Source organism: Coturnix japonica, chromosome 2 (genome assembly GCF_054131305.1).
Source record: "Coturnix japonica strain WE chromosome 2, WE-NBRP24, whole genome shotgun sequence".
Lineage (NCBI taxonomy): Eukaryota > Metazoa > Chordata > Aves > Galliformes > Phasianidae > Coturnix > Coturnix japonica.
This window is the reverse complement of record NC_140664.1, coordinates 7334764-7362761: the sequence shown is the minus strand read 5'-3', so window position 1 is coordinate 7362761 and position 27998 is coordinate 7334764. Positions and strand designations below refer to the sequence as shown.

The 27998-nt window shown below is 34.7% G+C and overlaps 1 protein-coding gene across 2 annotated transcripts; it reads right to left on the bottom strand.

Annotated features, from left to right (window-relative positions):
• On the bottom strand, positions 1-27928 carry DNAAF11 (dynein axonemal assembly factor 11). 2 transcript variants are annotated; one of them, XM_015856370.3, is made up of 12 exons: positions 27872-27928; positions 27073-27240; positions 23201-23278; positions 20803-20975; positions 19693-19892; positions 16418-16600; positions 15783-15860; positions 13291-13356; positions 12103-12172; positions 11160-11255; positions 7474-7556; positions 1-319 (listed from the first exon to the last, which is right to left on the bottom strand). In XM_015856370.3, the coding sequence occupies exons 1-12, from the start codon at positions 27879-27881 to the stop codon at positions 133-135; spliced, it is 1392 nt and encodes a 463-aa protein (XP_015711856.1). In that variant the 5' UTR covers positions 27882-27928; the 3' UTR covers positions 1-132. The 2 variants fall into 2 exon arrangements, with proteins under 2 accessions (XP_015711856.1, XP_085393089.1); XM_085536963.1 differs by having other exon boundaries at positions 27879-27928.
• Positions 27929-27998: the final 70 nt, after the last annotated feature.

The following is a 27998-nucleotide window of genomic DNA, read 5'->3' as shown; positions in this document are numbered from 1 at the left end:
TACAGAGGCATAACAGTTTATGTTAAGAACTGTAATGACATTTCCAATTTCAGCTAGATAATACTTACTCTACATATAGGATCATGAAAACTCAGGTATACAGACTACAAACAAAGACTAATAAAGAACGTTTCAAATTAAGGGAGGCACTTCATCGTTATTTTCAAAATCAAAATTACTTTTCTTTGTCTCAGTAATCCTTTCCGGTTGTAGCTGAATAGGTCCTTGTCCAATTCGTTCCTTTTCTGGGATTATCTTTGTCACATCTGGGAATGAATATTTACTAGGATCCACTTCTAATTTCTCAACTTGTCTGTTTCTGAAACAAGAGGGAAATAATTGAGAAAAAAAAAAAGCAACAACTTTATTTCAGTGTCAAATATAACAGAACTGTTTTGAATATCTGCTATAAACTCATTGACTTCAGAGTGAGTGTCATTATTGAGCCCAACTAAATGAGGATTAGGAGTCCTTACTACTCAAAAAATGTTCACTGCAAAAGCTCAGTGTAAACAATGAGTACTACAAAAGTACAACTAAATCCTCACTAATTTTTACAACAGAATCTCTATAAACACTGACAGTTATTTTTATGGCATCTATAATTTGCCTAATATCAGGACATGAAGATTGCTGGTGTCATATTATAAGTGATTGGCTTCTGATGTAAGACAGGATTTTACAAGCATAATTGCTCCTTCATCCTTTTGTTCATTGTTAACATACAAGGTTATTATTAATTATAAGATGACAGATTTATCTTTGGAGATAAAGGAGAAATAGTCCTTTATTTAGACAGAAAATGTAATTAATATACGCACTTATATCAGCTAATTCATAGGTTTTCTTAATGTAAATACTAGCAATGTTTGTATTATGAAAAAGAGATAGCATAAGAAAGGCTAGAAGTATAAAAGAATCTCCGGATTCAACTACTATTACAGTTACAGCAACATCACATGGTGATCAAAGCTTTGAAATATACTTTGTCTTGCAGCATTTAAAGCAGTTCTTTTTTGTTGTTTGTGTATTTTCTGACAGAGGAGCTAAAATGTTTAAACAGAAGAATTATAGTCTGTTTTCAAGTTATTTGCAACTGTTTACAGCAAAAAAAAAAAAAAAAAAAAGAAAGAAATATAAAGGCAAAATGGGAATTTCATTGTACAATGATGCAATTTCTGAAAATTCCATCACGGTTTGTTTATCTTTGTACTGATTTTACTATTATACAAAGAACTACTTTGGGTCAAAGTAACAAGCTAAACATTACAAAAGATACTGCATTACTCTACAAGACATGAGAAAACACCTTGTTTACCCAGGAGATCAGAAAGGCTTATTAGGACTAGAACAAAAGAAAATGTAGCAAAGTTACTGGATGAAAGGGTGCATTGCTTTGATGACAAAATAGGCAATGAAAATATGTAAATAAAATACATAAAAAGATTTTTAATTCAAAATAAACCATCTTTAGTTTTTAAAAAGAGAAAGTTTTGTGAAGAAGCCTCCAAAGGCTGCCTATGCTTCTTCGTTAGTCTCCCAGCTCATAGTCTCTCTTCATTAGTCTCCCTGCCCAAGTTATGGAGGAACGAAGAGGCAGGTTTTTTCACCTAGGTTAGGGCAAAGGAAAACATGACTAACAGAAGAGGCAGTAGTCAGCTCTTTCAGCCTTATGCCACTAGAATTTATTGTTCTAAGCGAATTATTTGCTTCTTTTGCTGAGCAAGAAATAATCAGGATAACTATTTCCCACAAGTGATGAAAACAAAAGCCACTGAGAAAATGTATCATGAGGAAAAATTCAAGAAAACTGCTGTTTCCTTACTCTGAATGTTCTTCCATTTATAAGGCTAGATTTTTAATCGTACTAAACAGTTTAATGATGTAAAAGTGGATTCATTCTGTTGTAGCGTTCCAGAAAATGTTCGTTCCTTAGAGTTAAGAAACATTTCTGTTTCCTCTGTGATTTGTGAAAAGTGCTGTCACCTTGAGGGATTATATAAGTAGCCACTAGGGGATTCCAGGAAGAATACACCCTGTCTGGAATGTTAATATAATCACTAATGACAAGTCACTAATTTTAAGCTTCTCGGGAAAAAGTAAAAGAGCATAAGTGTTAAAAATATTCAGTCACATGGTAGAAAACATTTACCTTGATTTGATGTATTTTAGTTAATAGTGGTAATTTACATTTGTTCTAAAATTGTACAAATTGCAATTCATGAAAATACAATCGACACTATGGATTTTGAATCATTCATTGCTTTGTAAATGAATAAACTTCAGTACACCAAAAACTAATCACCTGTATCATAAGCAACAGTCCACACCAACAAGCTAGTCACCAGTCATTCTCAAAATTTAATTAGCAAATGTTATCTAAGATTATCTTTTAGCAAGGATACTAGGAAAGGCTGAAAATCATCACATATCTGATATCCTGTACTTATTTAGTACAGCTCATGGTGCTCCCTCAGCTATCATGAAATAAATGTCTAGACAAGAGCAAGACTTAATTAAGCTGAAGTCAATGCATCTATGACACATATACAAGTCACCCCAAAATTACTGTCTTCTATTTGTTTCCATGGAAACTAAAACAGATAGAAAGAGCACAATAACACTATTTGATAGAGCAAACTCTCAGCTATAAAATACTGTTTTTCCACATAGTCACCACCATTAGCTGTGCATTTTCATCAGCCATGAACAAGTGCCTCCATGCTGCACTGGTAAATATCTCCATAGACATCCAGAACACGGTTTGTTTCTTGTGTCACTGTTGCCACTGCTGAAATGCACCACCCACCGCCTCACCCTGCTCACATCCACTGTTTGGTCTCCATAAACATTCAGCAAATGTCAACGTTGGTGCTATTTTTTCTGCATGAAAGAATTCAGTTTCACATCTTTGTTTCATACGCCCTTCCATGTCAGTTGCTATTTTGTCAGCCTGCCCCTCTGCTGCCATCTGTCGCATGGTATCAAAATATAACAGAATATTGCTGGGATGATTCAGCCTCTAATACCATACCACCAACATCTGCCTCTGATGTCGTGGGCCAACATAATAAAATAGGAAGCATTAATTTCAGAACAGCCATTGTACGTCTCCTGGAAATACACTCTTCTCATTGTGCATCTATGCAAAAAGCAGTATGACTACTGATGATGTCATGCCTATCTGAGAAAGTTTGGAAGAAAGAGTCCAAAGATTTTCTACCGAGGAGAGTAAAAAATATTCTTGTTGCTAATACTTTTCCATAAGCATTAGTAAAATAGTGATGAAGACAATAACATTTCTTGGAGGACCAACTGCACTACATCTAGAATCCTCGGTGTTTGCAAATGATTTCAATTTTAGGCACTGCTGTTTGCTGTTGAGTGGTCTCTGCTCAGGCAAGAATGATGATCTACAGATTAGATCATCGTGCAAAATAAATAATATTGAATTAAGTGCTTTTATTTTATTTTATTCTGAAATTTCTTTCCACTAGAAAGGTTATTGCTATCTTTATTTAGTTGAAAGATGCTTTAAAAAAGAAAAAGATTTCACAATAAAGAAATGACAGTCAGTCCTTCAATTTTGCATAACTACAGCAGCCTGCTGATCAATCTGGTGTGTGACAGAGCTCAAGTCTGATAATTTGATGGGGTTTTTTATAATTTACACTTTTGTTCACACCATTCTTAATTCCAGTATTTGATATTTTAATGATTTGACAGTTACATTTTCTGGTTTCAACTTCTGAATTTCAATAGAAGTTTGTATTGCCAAAGATTTCTCTAACTCATGATCAAGAAAATACATTTGATTGAAAGTTTCCTTTCTTGCATTAGCATTTCCAATGATATTTACAAAGTATGACCAACAGTTCTGGAGAGTCAATACCAGCATCCAAGTTTCAGCTTCATTTTTTGGTCCCTTACCTTTGTTTTCATAGTCATTTCATGATATCAGATATCAAACACGCTCCAGTATGTTCAACATACAAATCCATCTTAAGTCATATTTTTACATCTTAATTATCCCAGAAAAATAAAAAGTACTGCTAAATTTGTTAGTCAAAGCTGAGTCCTGTTTAAATACCAGGGAAGCTTACACTGGAAACCCGTCTTTTCATTAACATGTTCATTCATGGTTTAAGAGCAGAAATGAAAGTGAATTTGAGTTTTGAAAAACTGCATAAATCTGCTTGCAGTTCCTTCAGATCAGATTGTCTGCAGCTTTATGAAACTTCTGGCCTCATCATACTTCACCTTTCCAGTTTGGAAATTAATCGTTTTGTTCTATGGTATTCCTCTCTGCAACATTAAATTCTGTCCTTTCCAACTTGTCACACCTCTTTCTGCAAACTGCAGAGGTGCGCTGGGAGAGACCCTCAGCCCTTAAATATGTGGAAAGGAGCAGTCCCACACTTAGCAAAGATTCTTTCAAGGATTCAAATTAGAAGGCACTTTTTGTTTTCATTTTCTGTTTCTATCTTAGCAAATAGATTTATCCTAACCCACGAATTCCATTTTCTTTCCAGTTCTCTCTCCCTCTTGGGAGTGACTGAGTGGCTGAGAGGTGCTGAGCTGCCTGCCAGGTCAAACAGCAGCAGTGTATATTAACATTTAGAGACATTTTCCATTTTTTTTTTTTTTTCTTTTCTTTTCCAGTATGATACAGGAGGAACAGTCTAAAGCTGAATGTATAGGAAAAGAGTCATTATGTTTATGAAACTGTTACTCCTAAATTTCTGGTATAACTTTAGAAAAGTCAGTTCCCACCTGTGTATAAATTTTACCTATGTAACAATGGCAATTTAAGCTTCTGTTTCTCATGAATGAATTCTGACGCCAGTAGCAGTGAAGCCCGACAGATGCAACTGCTTTATTAGTGAATGTTCTGTAAGTATAATAAATCAAGAAACCAAATTCCTGCTAAAGTATCTTATCACTTTGAAAGTTTGAAATACAGTTTTGTATACAGTCACAGAATGTGGCAGAAGTAAGGAGAATCATCATATAATGAAGCTAACGAGAAAAGAAATTTAAAGCACTTCATTACAGTTTAGCAGATTATGTCTGACAGAATTTAGCTAAGACATCTGTAGCTGTCAACTGTAATCACTGCAATAAATATTCTTCTGTAATCTAAGAGACAACAATTCAGCAAGTTTTTAACATCTGGCTAGTCAGCAATTTTTCAAATTAACAGGTCAAAACCTAGTATTTTTAGTAAGAGTGTAATTCAAAATGCCTCCTTCCTAATTCTCTTCTTGTGATTTGTATTCCTGCAATATTTTAACAATAAAAATCACATTATTTTTTTTCCTCCAAAATCTTCAGTAAATATTCTAACAATTAATACTGAATACTGGACTGAAATCTAACAACTCCTTGCCCTTTGCCATAGAGTACCTTCAGTTCACCACTTGGCTGGAAAGGGGGCCTGCTTCATTATTAGTCTTCAGCCACTTCCTTTGTAGGCAAAACTAAAGGTACACTAAGTTCTAAGAAAATATATATTACTAACCCACTAGTTTCCAGCTTTTCTGATGTTTGGAAGAGAGATCATGTACCTAAAGAAGGAAGATCTAATTTTCTCATAGAGAAGAGTTAATACATTTCTTTTAACTGATTACTTTTAATAAGTATATTAATACAGTACTATAAGTATATTAATAAATATATTAATACAGCTAAAGGCTGTAGCTTCTGCTTCTGATACAGCCATTGCTTTTGTGTACCAAATACCCATCATTTGGCCTGGATCTTTTAAGAAATAATTGAAATACTCAGTAATTAAGAAGATGAACTGTTGTAATCACTGCTGCTTAAGGAAAGGGCACAGTGGTTGTGTCTCATTTGGAATGTCAACAAATTCTTGCAGTCATTGTCTTTTCACTAGGCAGGCCAGTCAAGAAAAGAAGACACAAACAATTTGTGTTAAAATTAAGAAATAAAAAGCAGGAAGAATGACATGAGAGACACTTGCAGTGCCATTTGGCCAGCATCCTAAATACAGATGATGCTAATCTTTACTGACTGCTTAGCCTTTCTAGCAACATGTATTACGACAAAACCAAACAAGGAAATATAACAATTCTGATTCAAATAAGCTGCTTAACAAACTTTGCAGTTACCATATCTCACAATGGTATGAATACTGTTGCCTACATCAAGAGGAAAAGGAACATATATTAAAGTATATCAAAGTGTCTGTATTTGGTAAGGCCATGTGGCCATGAACCTCTGTGTCTATCTGCTCTAATGGCTTTTAACACATGGTAAGAGAAAAAATCATAGTGATTTTTGCTTGCTTCCAGCAGTCACTGCCTACTGTCTGAAGGAGTTTAAGAGCTGGAGTAATGGCACATGTAATAGAATGGACCTAAGTTGCATAACTACAGAATCACAGGGGCTGGAAGGGACCTCTGGAGATCATCCAGTCCAGGCACATCCAGCCCATGCCCAATGGGCCACACGAGGCTGGCACTGCAGCTGTACTGTACCAATCCACCTGGCCCAACCCTGGAAGCACACTCATTGCTCAGCAACAGCCAAATGTAGATGTGCTATTAACACCATCTGAACTGCAACCAGGGCACAGGGAGGGTACAGTGATTAACTTATGGCAAATAATTGTATACAGTTTCATTCATTGGCCAAACAGAATCCAGACATTCAACTCAAAAATCTGACCATGTCCCTTTACTTTTACAAGCCCAATTTTACCAGAGAAAAACATTTTATCACTTCACAGTCACGCCTTATTCATATCATCCCTTTTTGGAAGTACACACGTGTGAACAACTGTTTTCAAGGATGCAGTACAGGAGGAGGAAAATTTCATCAGAAGTCTCTGATGAACCCTTTGGGACCTTACTATGAATAGCAGCCACTGCTGCTGAAGCAGACTGATGTGTTAGTTGGACTCTCTCTAGGAAATCTCCGTCTTTCTTGAACTGAGGAGCTCAGAACTGGACACAGTACATGTCCAGATGTGGCTTTACCAGGACAGAGGAGAGGGGGAGGAGAATCTCTTTTGACCTGCTGGCAATGATCATTTTAATGCAACCCAGGAAAACAAAGTGCAGTAGCTTAACCTGTATATGCTGTCAGTGAGCAAATGCCTTCACGAGAAAGATTCAAAACCATTTTTTTAAGTGAATTTGAGAGGCTACTCAGCAAGAAGATCTGCAAAAACAACTCCCAGTAGGTGGTACAGTTTTAGTGTGCACAATTTCAATAACTTGAATGGGTTGATGGAACAAAATAAGTGCTTTTTGGCTCTGCTATTGGAGCAGACCATTTTATAAACAGCACCAGACAGGCCATTAGTCTTAGGTTTTTATACACAGTTGTAATCCATGCTAATCAATATTTTCATACTTTTAAGAATAAGATAATAAGAAACAAAACTTTGGCAATTAAATAACTAATGTGCAAGCATTAAAACTAATGGGAAAGAAGAAAAGGAATTACCTTGTACTTTTCTGCACTGTGTTGCTGTCAGAAGGTCTGACTGAAGTTGATAATTTTCGTTTAGCCAGGATTATTTCTTTAACCTAAAGTAAAGATAGATAGGAAAAATAAGTCCCACAAAAGTTGATATTTACACTCAAAGGCATTCAAATTATCTGTCAAATATTGAAATAGTAAGAAGATATGAATAAATTTTCTCTTGTGACATTTTGTCTTTCTGTTAGCTTTTAAAACTCTTCACTCAGGATGAATCATGTATAAGGCCACTTAACCAAATGATTTCAATGGAAACATATTCAAATACATATTTGAGTATACATGTTTCTAAATGTTTAAATATATTCATGTATATATTAAGTATATGTTGTCTTGTTTAGTACCATGGTAATAATGGACATTGATTTTCTGTGTAGCTAATGAGCTTTTTCTTGATGTCTCTTCTGCTTGTATTTGAGTCTTAATGTCTATGTTAGTTCAGACATTTTTATTAAAGCATCTGCTGCATTCTGGAAGTCTTTCAGCAACTTTACTAAAATGGAATTTCAAGATTAAAGCCTAAGTGAATTCCCTTTCTTAAAGAAAACATATCCATCACCATTTTTTGGAAGGAACCTATTTCATTTCTCATGGTGAAAACATATCTCTTTCCTTTCATAACAGCATCATAGGAGAGGGATTCCTTAGCAATTGAAAGTAAGGAGGAGAACAGGAACGTAACTATAAAAGAACTAAAATAAATAGATCATTTTTTGTAGTATTTTGTAGTAAAACAAACTTGAAAGTATTCTGTTCCAGATCTCTTAAAAAGTCTTTGCTCCAAATTGTGTAAGAAGTAAGACAGATTTATAATTCTGTAGCTTCTATAATTCATTTCTGAAACGCATTGCCAAGAGGCTGATCCCTTCTGATTCTGTATATACGCTGGTGAAGGAAAGCCTTTTTCTTTGAACTGTCCTTCACAGGGGAACCTAATGTGTATTCCTTTGATCACCCTGACACTGTAATGTTCCTTACTTCACCCACTGAACATATTGTCAAGGAAAGCTAGGAAAATCACTGGTCCTGCAATCAACAGGAAAGGCTTCCACGACAGGATAAAATTTGTTCAAGGGTTTGTCAGTTAAGAGTTAGAATTTGTGTACTAGATCATCGAATTTTTTACTCAAAAGCTCTTTTGCTCAAAAGATGTCCTCCTACCTCTCTTCAAGAAGAAAATTAGGTGATATTGTCTCATTTCTTTTTGTTTTGAAACCATATACAACTATGCTATGTGATTCACCAGGACAGCGATCACATGTTGATCTCTCAGAGAAGTCAAGAAATGAGCCTAACTAATATGGAAAACAGAGCTGACAGAGGTTAAACATTGGCTGAATATAAGACTTTGGGCTCAGGAGAAAGTTAAATGACTGGAAATTGAAATCTGTGATACACAAGAAGAAAGTCTAAGTGAATATAGTGAAGCTTACTGGAAGTAATGCTATGAAACTGTTAATATTTAGAATGTTTAGAAACCAGAAAAGAGAGGTCTTTTAAGAACATTAGCAGATAACTCTAAAAATGGATGTGCTAAACAGAATCTGGCATATATTTGAGAAAAGAGAAGGAATTTATGAAAACAATATTTTTAAGCTGAGTCATCTTTTCAGCCTACAATTTGCTTTTCCGACAGTGACTTTCTTCTCCTGCAATGTGAATTCCATTAAGTAATAGAGTTCATCTGAAACACATTTATTCTGAAGGAAGAAATGATTTGTAGGGTTCCACAGCTGTATGTCTCCAAATGCACTGGATGGCAAAGAAATATTACTACATTTTCTACACCGAGCTGAGAATGTTATGAAATTTCATCAGATAATTCTTACACTGACGTGCGTGATATATATCCTTCTGTTTTCATATTAAGGTAACTAATTTTCAACGACATTTAAGTTTCTGAATGCTTCTGAATGCCTACACTATCAAAAGCTGTCAGAATTCATTTGCTATTGCTTATACAATGAAGGGTTAAACAAAAAATCAAAGTTTTCCCTTTGATTTATTAACATAAGGAAAGCCAGGTTTTAAAACCTGAAACATGATATGGAATGTATCAAACCCCAAATAAAAAAAAATGTTTGCTAACAACACTGATTTTTGTTGTTGTTTCACTAACAGTAATTAACACAACATTGGTATAAGCCACTGATGGCTTTTTACAAAATTGGTGATTCAATGTGTCAATTTTTGTTGAAGTTAAACAAGAAACTCCCTCTTTTTATCTTTCCTGCATAATTTTCAATGATGTCACTGAGCATAGAGGTTCAAAGGTTAAACACCTTCACATCACAAATATTTTTCCCAGAAAACAAAGCATGTACAATGTACATTTATCAACTCCTTGCCCATACAAAATGTGTACAGACACTTAAGATCAGGATAAATATCACACTTGAATAGTGTCACTATAACAATTCATTGAATGTTGAATCCTTCGCCTTTGTCTCGACAACCATCCAAAAACTGGTTGTAGACAATGCCTTGGAAATTTCTGACACCCATTCTGCACTGGCTTGCTGTACAAGAAAATTAGTACATTTAAGAAAAGCATTTCCAGAAAATAAGGTGAAAATGATTTTCTTCCTTCTGCTTTATGTAAAATTTTCTGTCTATAACATCTATGGGATAGCAAATCCATCAGAGAGGCAAGTAGAGATAGTTTATTTTTCATTTTAAGGGCTGGGAAAATATGATGAATGACATGCAGTGAAATGTTTAGCAACCTACTCAGAAACTCACTAAAGCAAGAAAAAAACACTGATTTCAGTTAGCTTTTGTTAAAGATCTTTTCTGGACAGTGTTGAAAAAGTCCTTCTGTTTAAGTCTACTTTTATTTTAACAGTATTTTAAAAAATTCAGTTACCAATGGAATGCGCTCAGTCTTTTAGCTAGTAACAAAGAATTTTATTTTGAAAATAATAATTTATCAGGAACAGAAATGTTAAATGTAGCGCAATATTGTCATTAGGTTTGTTCTCATCACAAAGTGAAAAGGAGTTGCATGAACTGTCTTTCCGCTCATCCTGAAATAATGAATTAACATCAAGTTTACAATAAAAACTTAGTGCTATCAAATATTGTTGATAACTTCAAACATAAAGCTCTGAAAGAAAAATTGTTTTGGCCTTACAGTTACTCCCAAATATTATTCATTATATTACTTAGAATACATTATTTTCATATTCATATGATTTGTATGGATAGAAAGCACTTGAGAAAGATTTGTATCACAAAAAATGTAATTTCCATACATATGTGGGCCATACAAATTTTTAAAAATTCATTTGGTTTTATTATCTCACATAGGCTTCTTTTTTTCAGTTCTTTTAAAAATGCTTCTTCATCATGGCTTCATTTAGACATGACAGATTTTGGAAGATATTTTCATATATAAGAAGCTGTATATGTTGCAAATGCTGGAAAAAGTTCTATTAATACTTAATTTCTTTAAGAGTTCTTTAAGGGAATCCTAAATAATACTTTTTGGCCCTATGATTAAATTGTCATTCTGGAATGCTCCTTGCTTGCAAAATATATTCTGAATAATGTTAGCTAGCTAGTTATTACCTTTAACTCAGAAACATTCCCAATGTACTCACAATATTTAAATACCTTTCTGCGATTCCTCACCAGATTATTTTACATACCTTTGGCATGCTGACAACTAAATGACCAGTTGTTTGTGATCTTTTAGCAGAGCTGCTATCTGGCCTTACTTCCTCAGGGAGCACAAGTTGGAATACCTGTGAGAAGACACAGTTGAAGTTTATAATACTAAAATAACCTTTTTCTTTTTTTTTTTTTTTTTAACTTGGATAGGACACACACATATGAATAACTGTCACATTCTTTGATTTTTACAGCAGTGTATGTCTAAATCCTCTGACTTTAAATATAGTATTACTAATCTTAATACATGATTAACATGCTAAACAGCTTTTACTAACAAGAATAGCTATATTTATATTCCTGAATTGCTGTCATTTCTGAAATGTTATAAATAAAAAATGTTATAAAATGATGCTTGACTTGCATTAGCAATCAGATGAGAAAGCTTATCTAGACTATTTTAGATTTAAATTAATTCTGAAATTTTATTTATGCAGTTGGTAAAGTCATAAATATGGACTTTTTTTTTACAATATAAATGTTTCAAATTTTTCAAAAACTTATGATAAAAATACAACCACTGAGGAGGGAGAAAAGTAAAATGACATTTTAAACACTCTTTCAAAGGAATACACATCCATTTGTTTCTGTCAGCTATGAATTCCAGATTGTGAAAGTGCTAAATAATAGCCTAGGGCAACTAATAAGCTCTCGTAAGTGATTTATGGTACACTATAATGGAAATAAAAAGTGAGAAGGAGAGAAAGTGAGAATGGAATTTCATTTCAGCATTTGCACCTCTTCTGGTTAGGATTTCCACAGTTTATACATGGTTCAAAATAATGCAAGTATGAAAGAATGGTTTTTCTACATATGTGCACACAAACTGATAATTACTGTAAGTCAGCTACAAAGTACACTGAATGATTATCATAAATACTAAGCATTGATCTGGCATGAATTTAATAAGAAAAAACTAACCTTTCCTTTCACCACTACTCGTATGTGGGTTGGCTGGACATCAATATCAAGCAGAGAAGTGTCCAGATGTCTTCAAAATGAAATATATATAAATTAATAAATTTTACAATACTAATCAGTAAATAAGCATTTCAGATTATTTAACTCTTTAGTAATAACTTGACAGTTTGGAAACTACAAAATTCAATTTTAGATAAATAAAATATTACTTGGATTTAGTGGAATGGTTTTTGGAAGAAAAATATGAATTTTCCTATGTGTTCACAAAACATCAGATAAAACAGTGTCTAAATTCTGCCAAGTACACAATATCAGTCTTTTAGTACATATATTGTAGAACTCCAGTACTTCAAGGTCTTTGTGGAAAGTGAGAAGTTTGTGTGTTTGTGTGTTTTTCTACTGATTTACTGCTTTACATTAACATGAACATTTGCTTACTTGATAATTAAAATTGTGGAAGTATTTTTCTACTATTGCTGGCTGGCAAATTTTTAATTCACTTCACTTATAATGTTACTTCTAAGGTGAAATTTTCAAACTTTTTAGTTTTCATTTCTTACAGAAAAGGTCAGACTACTACACAATATCCACCATATTATTGCACTAAAATATTTAGTAGTATATACTACAATAGAGTTATAAGGTTTCCTTCCCATATTTTGGTCAGTTTCAGCCAAATTTCTTCCAGAGAATGTTCCGTCATAGTTTAGGAAATAGCATAAACCATGGACTATTTCCAATAAGCACTATGGACAAGGCTATCCTACCTTGTTCCAAGAAAAATTTAACTAGAAGGACGTGAACTGTACCGGAGACCTTCTAGGGCCAGAAAATGGTCAAAAAATCCTATTTCCTACAATTTTATTCTGCCAGTGAATGAATGGAAAGGATTTTACATAGTTATAAAGGGACAAGTGTGGAGGAAACTTGTCTGTAGACTGCAAAAGATGTAAATTAAAAAAAAAAAAAAAAGACAATTAAGACACAGTGCTCATTCAATCAATCTGAAGGGTCTTTGAGTTATACACTTCCAGTTCTTTGACAGAGGCTTCAAGATTGATTCTATGACTCCCTGTATTATTTGTTTTCCTATTGAAATTCCTATTACAAAAAAGAGTACATTGGGAATTCTGCGTATTAGAACTTGCAAATGTCAAAAATGGAGTGGAAAAATACATAATGTCTGACCTGTAAACAGCAAGATCCAAGATGAACTGATTGTTTTCTTCATCATCTTTCAAAGAGAAATGAAGCCTAATAGTAATGATAAGACACACCATCAGAATCAACTGGGTTGAATAAGCAAACATTATGAACCAACTTCAAATTCAACTACTAGCAATTTCAGGTAAATAAAAACACCCCAAAATAATCATGTGACATGATAGCGATAGTGATCATGTGACATAATAGTGATCATGTGACATGATTATTTTAGAAATGGTTTCAAATTTTCCTCACATGTAGTAAAATTATTGACATACTGACATTTGAGCTAAAGTCACTCTTACATTCACTTTCTGTTCTCCCAACCTGACCCCCAAGAAACAAAACTTGGGCTGAAGGTTAAAGATAAGATCAGTTCGTCAGTGCAGAAAGAGAGACATCTGCTGGCAAAATGTCTTTTTTATAGATATCTTCATAGAAAAACAGTTCATGAAAAGCATGAACAGCCTGAAACCCAGTAATTCTAGCTTCATGCTTTGTTAATAAAAATAATAATTGCATGGTTTGGTTTTTTTTCATGCAAGTTACCTGTAGCATAAATATCTGCATGTGCATTTGTAAAGAAAAAAAAATATATATTGCATAATATCCTTGATTCTACAAGCTTTGTCATATTTGTTAAAAAACAGACAGTAGATTGTACTGTGTGTTTTTGATCTGCTGGCTAACCTCTACAATTTATAAACAAATCTCACCAGTGATACATTTAAAACAACTCCTGCACTTTTACTATAAGGAGATCTAGTCTACAGCTACGAACTCTGATGAAACACTGAAAGTGACATCAGAATCCTCAGATACTTTGGGCTCATCTAATAAAAAAAATGCTAAACTGTTAACAGTCTGTAATCTCTTAACAATAAAAATGCAAATATGCTTTTAAACTCTTTCCTCTACTGTGACACAGACTAATTGGAAGAAAGCTTAAGGAACTTTTAGTTTATGCATACTTTTGAAAAGAAAACTGAAAACAGTATAAACAACTTTTTTTTTTTTTTTTTTTCTTTCCCCATTCACGTTTCCTTCTCTTACTACAACTAAAATCTTGAAAATGCACTAAAACACAAAAGGTAAAAAAAAACAGAACTGTAAAATTTTCGAGGTGAAAACTTAGGTAGAAATGAGGAAGAGAAATAGTCTTCTTTTCTGAGTAGCATACATCCATTCTTCTTGATAACCATTCAGCAACAGATAAGCCTGGATATTGTTCTGGACATAAGACTTATGCAATAAAACCAAAACTTTGGAGGACTGCTAACAGTTAACTCTAGATGACTGTTTTTCTTGAAATTAGATAGCTTGAGCTTTATTCTAAATGTTTTCTATTAACATAAGATTTAAATTATTTAAGGTTTGTCATCTTTGAACCAGGAAATCATGCTTTTTGTTTTCTGTCAATACATTTTTACAGAAAGGTACAGCAAAACAATGACAAGATTATTCCCATCAAGACTGAATAAATACAAGCTTTTCTGCTATTACTTATAATTTTACCTAGATCATTGAAAATTGTGCATTGACCCTGCAATGTAAGATTTCAAATCCCTTAAATTTGCATAGGTTTATAAATTTCCAAAATTAAAAAAGCATTCTTCATGCCAATGAAAAGTACTTTCTTTGGGGTTTTGTATGTTTGTTTGTTTGTTTTTGCAGTTAAACCAGTCTTAATTTGGAAAAACTTGTTCAGAGAACAGCAGATAGGTATGTTTCCCTTCAAAGGCCATTTACTGATCATAGGATCTTGTAAACGTAGTTTGGGAAGCTGTTTAAAAGGGAGCAATTCTCTGTCTTCTGTTTTCTGTTAACATAACAAGGCTTGGTTCCAGTTTCCAGTGAAATCAATGGTAACACATAGCCCATATTCCAGAAAATTCATTTCAAAACAGAACTTGAAATCCATTTGCCTTTGAAGACTCAAGTCTCCATTGCTAGAGACCTCATTTAGTATCAAAAGAGATGTGTTGTCATGTATAGAAGTGAATTACATATGCTGCACAATTCTGCCAGGTCTATATCTGTCATCTGAAGACGGAATGATTTTGTTAAAAATAGTACTTACACATAAATTTCCACATTTAAAGTGGATACTTATACACATCTGTCTTCAACAGTCAAATTTTAGTCACACTTTTTCCACTATTAGCAAGATGCTGTTGGAGAGAGATATTTACCATAGAAGGGAAGAAAAGGAGTTTTCTACACAAAAATAAATCTTTAGTTTTCAAATATCAAGATATAAATTAACAACCTTTAACACTTTACTGACTGAAAGCTATTTTTCCAGCATCAGAGTATAATTTTAAGAGTAATTTTCCCCACTTGAAATCAATACTACTTATCAGAATTTGTCATTTCTCTTATTTTTTGTACAGTCAAACATCTCAAAATAGTGGTTTAAATCAACTGTAAAAATAGCCTCTTTAAATTCTTCACAGCATTGCTTCCTTACATACTTAGGCATATTGACATTCAGAATTTTTCCTTCTGCAGTGACCAGCTTTGGAAGAGGCTTCTCTCTCGTTTTTGACCCTCTAGACAAAATAGAAAGAAAAACAGTTCATAATTTCACATTTTCATATTTTACATTGAATAGCAAAATGGAAAGGAGATGTTACCTGGTTCTGGATCTTAAGGATACAACTTATCTCAGAAACTAAACAATTTATATCAGGTGTCCAACTGAACATTAAAAGCATCATCTAAAACTGAGCAAATGCTTTGTAGTATTATTTATTTACATACACAATAACTTCTTAGGTGTGACACTCAGTGTTCATTGTCGAACATGATATCAAACATGAGTTAGATGGCAGAACAGTAGAAATTCTGAAATCCAAACACTGGAAAAGCTGGAAAGATAAATTATTATATTTAAAATCCCTGTTTGAGGGAAAACAAAATAAAGGGTAAGATAAAAAATAGAAAATGAAAAAAAATTAAGCAACCGGAATATTTTATTCACATTTTTAAAGCACAACTGGACAGGTAGAGACAGTATTCAATGTGAGGCAGATGCCAGCTTCATCTTTGTGCCTTCAAGAAGTTGTTCATCTTCTGTTCCCAAAATACATTAAAAAAAAAATTATACCTTATATTGTCTTTAGCTTTCCTTTTTTCTTCAATATATCTGTGAGCTTCTAATCTAGATTCTGGAGTGTATGGTGTTGGCTCCTCCCAAAATCTTCTGTCTTCTTCATCATCTTCGGCAGTTCTGCATGTCTGTTGTTCTCCTTCTGTCTGATGATTTTCTTTGTATTGTAGGGAGTCTGGGCTACACAAAACCACAGAGAATGTTGTTTGAAAAAAGAAAAGTAATAGCACTGGTTGATTACTCCAACATGAATATAAATTCCTACCAATAACAATATTTTAAGTATTTGGATAACTTATTCTGCTCTTCTCCTTGCAGCAATAAAAAATAAAAATATTTTGACACAATACTTTTCACTGACTCATCTAAGAAATGATACTATGATTTTGCCAAGCCATCTGAGAATTCTGAAAGATAGCTCAAAAGTTAATTTCATCAGCAGGCCTGTCAGATGCCCTTATAACCTTCAGGTGAAAGAAAATCTTCAGTCCCTGTTATGTTTAAATACTTCCTACCTCAGGCAGTAGATGATAAGAAATTTATAAGATACCAGCTTTTTACGTACACATTTCAAGTACCATTTTTGAACATAAGTCACTTTTCCCCTATCACTAAGCTATCTATATAGAGTGAAAACTAAATTTATGATACAGCTGTGATCTGTAAGAACAAAGTTGCATAACCAGTGGAAACAGGGATGTGTCACCTGGGAAGAATACAAAGATGCTGTCTTGACATGCAGAGATGGGATTAGAAAAGCCAAGGCACAGATGGAACTGAACTTGTCAAAGGATGTTATAGAAAAAAAGAGTTTCTATAGGTACATTGGTCAGAAGGGATAAGTGAAATAGATCATAAATCGTCTGATAAATGACAAAGGAGAACTGGCTACAACAGATTTGGAGAAGACTGACATACTCATTAAGTTCTTTGCCTGAGTCTTCACTGGCAGTCAGGATTTTCCTATTTCACACAACTCTGAACCTCATATTCCTGAAACTCTTGCTGGGAACTGCGGGAGAAAACTCCCACACACTGTAAGAACAGAGTAAGTCTGAGGTGGTCTCATGAGACTGAATTTGTACACATCTATGGGGCATGATGGACATGCATCCAGGGTTCTAAGGGAACTGGCTGAAGTGGATGCCAAAATGCTCTCCATCATACTTGAAAAGTTGTGGCTGTCAGGCAAAGTTCCCAGTAAGGGAAAAAAAGGAGAAACATCACTCCCATTTATAAGAAAGGGAGGAAGGAGGATCCAGGGAACTGCAGGTCAGTGAGGTTCACCTCAATAGCCTGGGAAGATCATGGGGCACATCCTCCTGGAAGACACATTAAGGCACATGAGGGATGAGCAGGTGATCTGAAACAGAAGGCACAGCTTCACCAAGGGAAGGTTCCACCTGACCAATCTAGTAGTCTTCCATGACAGAGTAACAGGTTTGGTGGACAAAGGGAAGGCAACTGATGCCATCTATCTGGACTTCTGCAAGGCCTCTGACGTGGTTTTGCAGCGTACCCTTATCTCTGAATTATGGATATATGGACTTGAAGGGTGGACTATTTGGTAGATAAAGAATTGGCTGGAAGGTCACAGCCAGATATTTGTGGTCAATGTTTTTAAGTCCAGGTGGAGGCTGGTGAGAAGCAGTGTACCCCAGGGGGCAGTCTTGGGAGCAGTACTCTTAAATATCTTCTATTAGTGATATAGATGATGAGGTTGAGTGCGCCCACAGCAAGTTTGCTGCAGAAGGAAAAGATGCCATCTAGATGCACCTTGATAAACTTGAAAGGTGGGCCCTTGTGAACCCAATGAGATTTAACAAAGCTAAGTGCGAGGGTGTGCTGGACTCCCTGTCACGGACGCAGGTAGATTTTCAGTTAACCTGTGACAGCTTGGGCTACAGTAATCCTGGATGTGTATACAGTCTGGGAGAAGAAATCCTTGAGAGTAGCCCTGTTGAGAAGTAGGTAGGGGTCCTGGTAGATGAAAAAATTAACATGAGACAGCAGCGTCCGCTTGCAGCCTGGAAGTCCAACGGTATTCTGCGCTGCATCAGAAGAGGGATGGCCAACAGCAGGAGAAAGATGATTGCCTCTCTACTCGACTCCCATGAGGCTCCATCTGGAGCACTGTTCCTGTGCCCAGGGCTCCAACATAAGAAAGACATTTAGGTTTTGCAGAGGATCCAGAGGAGAGCCATGGAAATGATAAGAGGGCTGGAGCACCTCTCCTATAACAATACACTGAAGAAACTGGTCTTGCTTAGCCTGGAAAAGAGAAGGCTTCAGGGACACCTCATTATGGCCTTCTGGTATCTAAAGGGAGATTATAAACAGGAATGAAATCAAATTTTTACATGGGTAGGTAGTGATACAACAAGGAAAAATGGTTTTAAACTAAAGGAGCGAAGATTTAGATTAGATGTCAGGGGAAGGTTTCCTCACAGAGAGTGGTGAGGTGCTGGAACATGTTGCCCTGAGAGGATGTGAATGCCCCATGGCCAGTTTTCAGTTCAAGGCCAGTTTAGGTGGGGCCCCAGGCAACCTGATCTAGTGTTTAACCTAGCAGCTGCCTGTGGCAGGTGGATTGGAACTTGATGATACGTGAGGTCCCTTCCAACCCAAGCCATTCTATGATTCCTTGATTCTATGAATCATGGAAATTAGACTCTATTGGCTAAAATTGGACTAAAGATGAATGTCAAATACAATGAAAGATAAACTGAGAGAAAAGTCCATCTGCTGTCTTAATCTTATTAATATAAGGTTGAAGAAGTGTAGGGGTAAACATTTCCATAACCTTTTAAACACCTCAAAAAAATCTTCAAATTTGGTTCATTCTTAGTATCTTAGTATTAGTATTCTTTAGTATTAATAAAGTCTGCAACAAAAGAAATTATAGATGAAGATGAACAGCTTTTTCTGAAACAATTGTATTACCTTAAATAACAATTTCCAGCCTCCTGAAAGAAGCTATCAACTATACCATTTTGGCACCCAGACAATTTAGCTTGGAGATACAAAAATTCTTCTGTGCTTTCTGCAGGTCACTAATTAATGACATTTATAATTAATTATATTTTTCCTGTAGGCATAAAATGCTTGAGGATAAATGCTAGAATCCCACTAGAATCAGTACTAAGACAAACATGAGACTTCAGGTAGAATTACACAACCAGTATTTCAGGAGGAAAAGCAAAATTGCTAATGAAGAAAGAGAAGAATGATGATTAGACGACTACTTAAAAACTGTTGCCACCTACTGTTACCTTCCAAGTCCAAGCTCAGCTTCCTTTTTTTTTTCTTTCCTTTCCTTCCTTTCATGCATCCTACTTTGAGCCTCTTCTTTCTCTTTGGCTCTTCTGAGAAGGTAAGCTTGTTCCTGTTCTCTGATTTTCTGTTTCACTTCTGGATAGTGTTGAAGTGCTTGAATCCTCTCTGAACGTTCTATTTCTTTACTATCCAAATACTTCCAAAAGGGAAGAAAAATCCATATAAACACATGAGAAATTTTAAACACATTGAATCAAATAAATCCATTAAACTGCAGGTTAATTTAAGATTCATTTAAAACCTCCAAAGCAGTATTTAAGAAACAGGACATTAAAAAGAATTAACAGTAATTTCTATTTAGATCTGAAAAAGTATTTGTGCCTGATAGTTGCCTTTTGTATCTTCTCACATTTTACTTTGTCTTATTGTGGAGTAGGAAGAGTCCCATCAGCCCCTTCTTTTATTTTTTTTCTGATTTTGATTCAGCTCATTGAACTATTACAAATATATTTCTTTAAATGTGTTCATTTACTGCTGACAAAGTGAGATGAATCTACTTACTTTAAGTTAAGTAAGTGTCTGTGCCTGTCCAAGGTAAAGTGTGAGTGTGTGGTTGGGGTCATTTTCATTGACAGAAAATCACTAGATTAGTCTCTGCACAGAACCTCAATCTCAACGTATCTATTTAAAGGAGATGCAATATAGTGTATTTTCATGTCAACTTCTACCCTTCTATTGCCTTACACTGTTGGTACGGTATATAACATCAGTAAACTATCAACAACTCAGTAACTCTCTGAAATCATGATATTATTTATAACAAATAAAAAATTGTCTGTATAAAAACAAATGAGTAAAAAGCCATAACTATACTGTGTATTTATCATTTGGAACTTTGTTGAAGCATCTCCAGTGAAAATGACAGATGACTTTAAGAAATAACTGTGGTTTAGTCAAAATTCTTGAGAACAGACTTTCCTGAAAGGCAGCAAGAAAAAGATTCCTATTTTTTCCTACCAAAGGCATTTATTTTGTTTTGGATTAGTATGCTGAGTCAACAGAGATGGTTATTGATTTGTTCATAGAATTAACAATAAAAATCGTACTTTTAACTGATGAAGTGTTGCCACCACAAATTGTCTGTAACCTTCAAATTCAGTGCATGGGTTACCCACTAGAAACAGTTCCTTCAAATGTATGTTATATTTTAGGGTTTCAACACTAGACAGTTCACCAACAAAATTTGCTGTCAGGTCAAGCTTCTTCAGCTCTTCACAGCCTGTTTGAATAAATAAAAATAAAAACAAAAAAACATTTAATTTGTTCATTACATAAATGAGCATAACACAGAAACACACAAAGATACAGACACGTATATGCACTTGGGTACTAAACTGCTGCCTGCATTTGCCTTCTGTATAATAACATCATCCTGTCAGGATACATATTTTACAAGCCACAAGTAGAAGACTGACTCACAGCTAAGCAAAGGAGATTAGAATATTTATAGAAAGAAAAAAAAAATCTTGATAAAATGGAAAATACAAAAAATACTCTTGGTTTCATGACTATAAGAACTTGGTGGTCTGAACTTGTATACTAGCTATTGAATGCTTCATTTTCAGACAAGATAAAATTCAGCTTTAAAAATCTGATCATCCTGGTACCACCCTCAGCTTAAGTCTTCTCCATGTGGCTAAAGAGTGTCCAGTTGCTTCAGAAAAGCAGGATAACTTATGGGTTTCACTTTTGTGTAATGTTAATCTTAACTAACATTATCAAAGTGTTGATAAAATGTTTTCTGAAAATCCACTCCGAGTTGAGATGAACATTTTCACTTTATGGACTCAGCTATTGTCATGAATATTTTATCACTGATTAAATTGCAAAAATTGGTGAGAAAGTGGTGTGTTAGCCAGAAACATTTATTATAATTATTAACACTTAATTTGCTAACAAATTGGTCTGGGAAATCTGGATCCAGAATTTATCGGCTACTCCTTATATCATAATCTGTTCATGAGTCATAACCTTGGCCTAACAGTAAAAAAGTTCAGCTAAGAACAAATTCAACTTCTATGCTCATCATTTTAATCACCTCTTTTCCTTTGCAGGTCTACTTGGCAAGTATTCTATGCATAATGGAACTGAAAGAGCATAAACAATGCAAAATGATTTATTAGGGGATTAAAACTACCTCACTTTTTGCAACGCTCGCTCCCAAACTTTCTGGCATCTAAGCAAATGACAAATCACAGTAATAAATAATGCAGGCTGCTAGAGGAACTTAAAATTTGCTGGCATGAAAACAGATGTAAATTTCTCAACAAATTGCCAAATAAGTAATGCAGTACATATTTCTGAAACTATTTGTTTATTTTTCGATTTTATTTAAACCGTTCTCTCAAATCAGCATGCATAAGATTCAAAAGAAAGCATAGCAAAGCAGAGGTATTTTTTGTCCCCTTGCCAAGGTGTGCATTTTATATACAGTGCAACTTGACCAAGCAGAATCAAGAAAGAAAAAGGAAATAAGTCAACAGCCAGAAGTGATTCAAATAATATTGAATGCTGTTTATGGATGGCTGTAAGTCTTAGGATTTGCTCATGGGAAATAGTAAATCCTTGGACAAGCAATTATAGTGACAGGCCAAATGATTAAACAGAGACAATATAGATAAAATTTTACGTAAAGACAGAAAAAAAGATAAATCTGAAAAACTCTACAAAAATACTCCAGACAATGGAACTTCTGTAAAATGCAGAACATTCTTCTGTAAGACTTTTGATTGCTGAATATGACTGCTGCACCATAATGAGAGATGCTTTTTACAGTCAGCACAGTATTAAAAAAATAAAAATTAAAAAAAAATAATAAAAAAATAAATTGCTTTGCTCTAGATAAGCTACATAACAAAGCACAGAATCACTGAATCATAAGCTAGCTCAGATTGGAAAAGACCTTAAAGATAAATGAGTCCTACACTAACTTAACCACACTAACCTAACTAAAAACCCTTTGCTAAATCATGTGCTTGAGCACCACATCCAAACGGTTTTTAAACACATCCAGGGTTGGTGACTCAACCACCTCCCTGAGGAGACTATTCCAGTGCTTAACGACTCCTTCCGTAAACTTTTTCCTGATATCCAATCTAAACTTACCCTGGCACAACTGGGGCAATAATAATCCTGTATAGATTTGTTATATTTTGATTCCTATTTTGTAAAGTATTAAAGAATGGAACTGTGATAGCTGACAACAGTTGATAAAGAGTGCATGGAGAGCAAGTTAAAATGCATTTAAGAAACAACAATGACAAAACTTCAACCGTAAAAACCACTGGATACAAAGAAATACCAAAACACTGCACACAAAGGAGCTCCTTCTGACTGTCAAGGTAGTATGTTTAGTGATGGGCGTAACTCCACTTTTCCTTACATTAAGCCTCTGCTCAAGTTTTTCAATAAGAAAAAGCAAATTAGTTCACTGAAATATCTTACCTTCCAGATTTTCGATTCTTTCAATATTGTTCAAAGCAAGATTTAAATATTCTAGCTTCTTTAACTTGCCCACATTTTCTGTAACAAAACACAGACCCATTACTTCAGTTTCCTTCATTGGAAAGGCATTATTATTTTACTTGTTTGCTTAACTTCATACAAACAATAAAAGCAGAAAAAATGGGAAGGACAAACATGAATTTACATGAGACTATCAGGCATTAATATTTTAACATTTAAAAAAGATGAAAACAGGATTTATATGAGAAGTATATATTAATATATATATATATATAAAGAGAGAAATAAGGAAGGCTATAAGCACATTTTTTATAAAAAAAATCTATACAACAAGTACATAATGCAAGAGGACTGGCCAAAATACATGGTGAAACATTCCATTCATCATGAAACTCAGGAATGATTGGACTGTATGAAGCTTTATGAAACTGGAGTTTTACACTCACTTATATAGAAAAGATTGGTTTCTTTAGTATATATTCATTTTTTAAAGGTCTTTTGTCTACATGGCTAATACAAGTAACTTAAGTAATGAATAAATCCATGCTATATAACAGTTGGCAGAATTTATTCTGTTTTGAAGTAAAGCCTGGAACTACTATTGTATATAATACAAAGTTACTCAGCCTGCAATTTATGTGTTGCCTATAAAGGAGTTTGAGTTAATTCAGGTAAAAATGTGGTCTAAGAAACTTCCTTTTCTGCTGGAATTTTTGTGGCTACTTAAGTTTTTAGGAAAACCTGTACTAAAGATATGCTTTAATTCCTGACATTAGAAAGCAGTGGAGGGATTAACAAATTAGGTCGTGTCATTTTCAACTAGAATCTTCCGATATGCATGATCAATTGAGGAAGCAGTAGTGGGCTGGCCTACAATGATGGGTTAGCCATTATGATGGCTTGGGATGGCTTATGATGGTTAAGCCATTTGCAGAGGAACTAAGCTCAGAGACGCAGAAGAGTTGAGATCCTAAATCCTTGCATGCTTCTTCAAAGAGGCTCAGCTCCCTCAACTAAGTGGAACTGGAAAACCAAGAAGAAATTAGGATTACAGCACCTTGTTGTACCTGGGACAATCACACATCATATCAAAAGTGTTCTGTTTTTGACACTGCACAAGATTTCAGTGATATATGGGAGATTTCCTTTTCTGCATTCAAAATAAATATTTACACAGCATTCTATAGGCTTTCTTTGCAGGAGAGCATTATGTGAACCGTAAATATCACCTGCATTATTTAATGTATCATTCTTCAGAGTGGAAAACATTGAAGAAGTGCAGTATAGCTTGATGTTTGTTCTAAGAGGAGAAAAGGATTAGAAAGTTGCTTTAATCACATAACGTGTGGTAGTATAAAGGTACAAGAGGAGGTACTACATCATTTTGTTTCAAGCCAAGAATAAATATAGTAGATGATATATCCAGGAATATTCCCTGATAGTTTGAGACAATTTGACAGAAATAAATGAGTGAAGCTTCTCTTTATTAAATATGATGATACAAACTTATCCATAGTGTCCCTGTGATATAACTGGAATAAATACAGTGACTTATTTAAAGCTGCAGGACTTCTCTTTCTACAGGCCAAACATAAGATACCAGGCAGCTCTCAGCCAACATAAGGTGCATTCTATATCTGAGATCTAAAGTGTGTAATTTTCACCACAAACTATTGAAATTAGCAGGACCACAATGTTTGATTTTTTATTTCTGTCAGATTGGCATTTCCTCCTTTGTGTAAGGGAAACAGGGGAATAGTAAAGTTTACCAATGCCAAAATAACTAGGAAATGCAAATGCCATTTGAAGTGTGACACACAGGCCTGAGACACAACTCTGATATGGGATACATGCTTTAACTTATGATGCAGTACACAGACTTCCTTAATCTCGGGTTTTTTGAAGATCTGACTGGAAAACCTATCCAGTGCAGTCAGAAAGTTAACCTCACACTCTAATTCACAAGCAGTGCTGACTAATTGCTGTACATAAAGGCCCTGCAGAGACAAACAAGGAAATTCAAGCAGAGGACAATTCATCTAACTGATACAGATCATGGCTACAGCTGAGCTACTTCTCTAGGCTCCCCTATAATCGATACAGAGAAATAGGTTATTCAGGGTACAATTTGTCTTGTCTTAAATTGGCTGTCTAAAACCAGTGAACTACATCAGGCTCGAAAATATGTCTTCTTTCTAAGAGAGGCTTCAGTAACTGGATAAGACATAAATGCCTAGAAGTTTGAAGGCACAAATTCTACTACTTGGCTAACTAAGATCTTGGAGAGGTGTTTTTTGTCAATTCATAGATGACGAAATTAATTTCCCAGCAAGGATTCATACCACGTATTTCACTGTATGTTTTCCCTATGGTATTTCTATGATTGCAATATCTGTATGCATGATATGAGCGAGGCAGTGTAGAACACAATGCTATCTTGTGTTTTCTTCCCATTTATAGAAAAGAGCCAGGACTCATTCATACAGCTTGGTGGTTTAACCTTCTATGTGTATGGATGCCTTGCAGCTTGCTAACTGAACAGTAGGCCAGTCTGATCTTTAGAGTAGTTTTAAGGATTTCCTTCAAAAGAAGAGACATATCCTGACAGAGGCAAAACATACAGCTATGATATTTTGATATATTGAAGTGTGCTTGAAAACAATGTCTACCTGTTGTGTGTTCTGCATGGATACAATGCTGTGTACTTTACAGTGGTTTACGTCTTGAATTCAGTACTGTTTCTATGAGATATGAACATTGACAAAAGAATCAGATACAGTCTTATGCCTTAAGCAAAAAATACCAGAGAGAAAACCAACTTTTTCTTAGACCAGTTTTGATGGGATAGAGTAGAATAAAGCAGTTTAAAAATATCTTTCTCTCTTTGGGAGATTAGTCCACTCTAAGAAAAGCAGATGTTATCAACACAGATATTCCTTAGGAATTTCTTGACAAGACCCTTCAGGGCAGCTTGGAGTTGAGAAGATTTAAAGCCTTTACCTCCAAATCATAAGCACAGAATTTCACCCTAAAACTCTAGATTGTTTTTTCTGCCTCTTAAGGAACTTCAAAGAAATATGTTAATACCATTCCTGAACACTTCTAACTTTCCATTCTTCATAATGCCCTTAATAATATGCTTTAACTTTTGATTAGCTCCAGAGAGGTCAGGCAGTTGTACTTTGAAGGTCTCTTCCAACTGAACCATTTAACCTATATGGTATCTGTAGATTCTATGCTTTTCTAGACCAAGGCCCCATGCCATATCATTTTATGCACCTAGCAAACTTAAAGGTGTATCACAACAGCACAGAACATAGATCATAAGGAAACTGCATCTTCCCGTGGTGAAGGAAGATCATTCAAACTTATCTGTAAGTTGTCTTTATGCACAAAAGCAATGATTGTATCTGAATGAAGATTATTTCCATCTTAACAAAAGCTACCATATGTATAAAAACTGAATTGAAAAATGAGCACGAGGACAGCTACTTTTCAGGTACTGCAGTTCATGGTATGCACTGAACTGTCTCTTTGTTACAAGAAGAGGATCTTTGAGTTACACCTTCATGTATGAGATTTTAACCAATCAAGGTGTTCTGCACTTACATTCTAGTGACTTGTATCTCAATACTAACTTTTTCATTTAAATTCCTTCTGCAAATTTCTAAGCTTCTTAGAAGTCTGCTAACGTGAAAGGGAAATAAAACCTTGCAGGACCAGAGTCAAAATGAACTTTTCTGTAGTTATTCACTCTACATTTCCATGAAGAATAACACAAAAGAAATACATATATTTCTAACTATGCACACAATTCCACTTAATAAAAAAGATACCAAGAAAATGCTTACCAATTTTTGGGATTAGGTTATTCTGAAGATAGAGAATTTTCAAATCGCGACACCATTTGTCAAGGTATTCTAATTTTTCTATTTCCTGCTGATGTAAAGAGATTTCTTCCAGTGAAAAAATTTCACAGTTGTTATGTTCTGCACGTCTTCTAACGAGATCTTCAGTGACTGAAAAAAATAGTTGAGGTCATTGGAAAATATCTCCACAACTTGAATTATGAACACTTTATATATATATATAAATGTCATATATATATATATATATATAATGTGATATATGTGTGTGTGTGTATATATATATATATATTATCATTAAAATCTTTTGTTCCATCATAATAAACAGATTCTTGGGACAAATATCAACAGAAAGAAATTCTGCTATAAAAGACAAGTGCCAAGAAACTTCAGCTCACCCTACTATACAGTGAAAATAATTTGTAAAACGCAATTAAGCCACCTCTAACTTTTAGAAAAATCCATATGAAAACTGCTGAATCTTCCATAACAGTGTAGCACAAACCTTGCTTGAAGCAAAGCTATAACTAATTCATGCTCATAAACGTTTGTGTTGGGATGATATGTAATCCTGCGTATTTTGTAGGCACTTGCAAGCAGAAGAGTTTCAGGGGCTGAAAGGTGCTAGAAACCTGGCTTCAGAATTTTCATGTAGCAATATTTAGTGCCAGACATAATCTCTCAAACAGTGAAAAGAATCTGTATGAGGAAGATATACCCTTTATAGCAAAAAAGAAGGAGGGACAGGGTGTGAGGGTGGGAGGGAAGGCAGTGTGACACTCACTCCGCACCATGGCTGCCCGCAGCTGCCAGCCGCCGCCATTACAGGACGCCCCGCTCTGCCATGGCAACGGGCCGGGCCTTGAGCCGCTCCCCTCAGCGTGGCCTCAGCTCCGCCCCTGTGTCTGCTG

Excerpts from the sequence above, each read along its gene's own strand:
- DNAAF11 (XM_015856370.3), bottom strand. Across the intron at positions 23,279-27,072 it reads TAACCTAATCCCAAAAATTG|AAAATGTGGGCAAGTTAAAG; the intron begins GTAAGCATTTTC and ends GTTTTGTTACAG. Across the intron at positions 19,893-20,802 it reads CAACACTTCATCAGTTAAAA|TATTTGGATAGTAAAGAAAT; the intron begins GTACGATTTTTA and ends CCCTTTTGGAAG.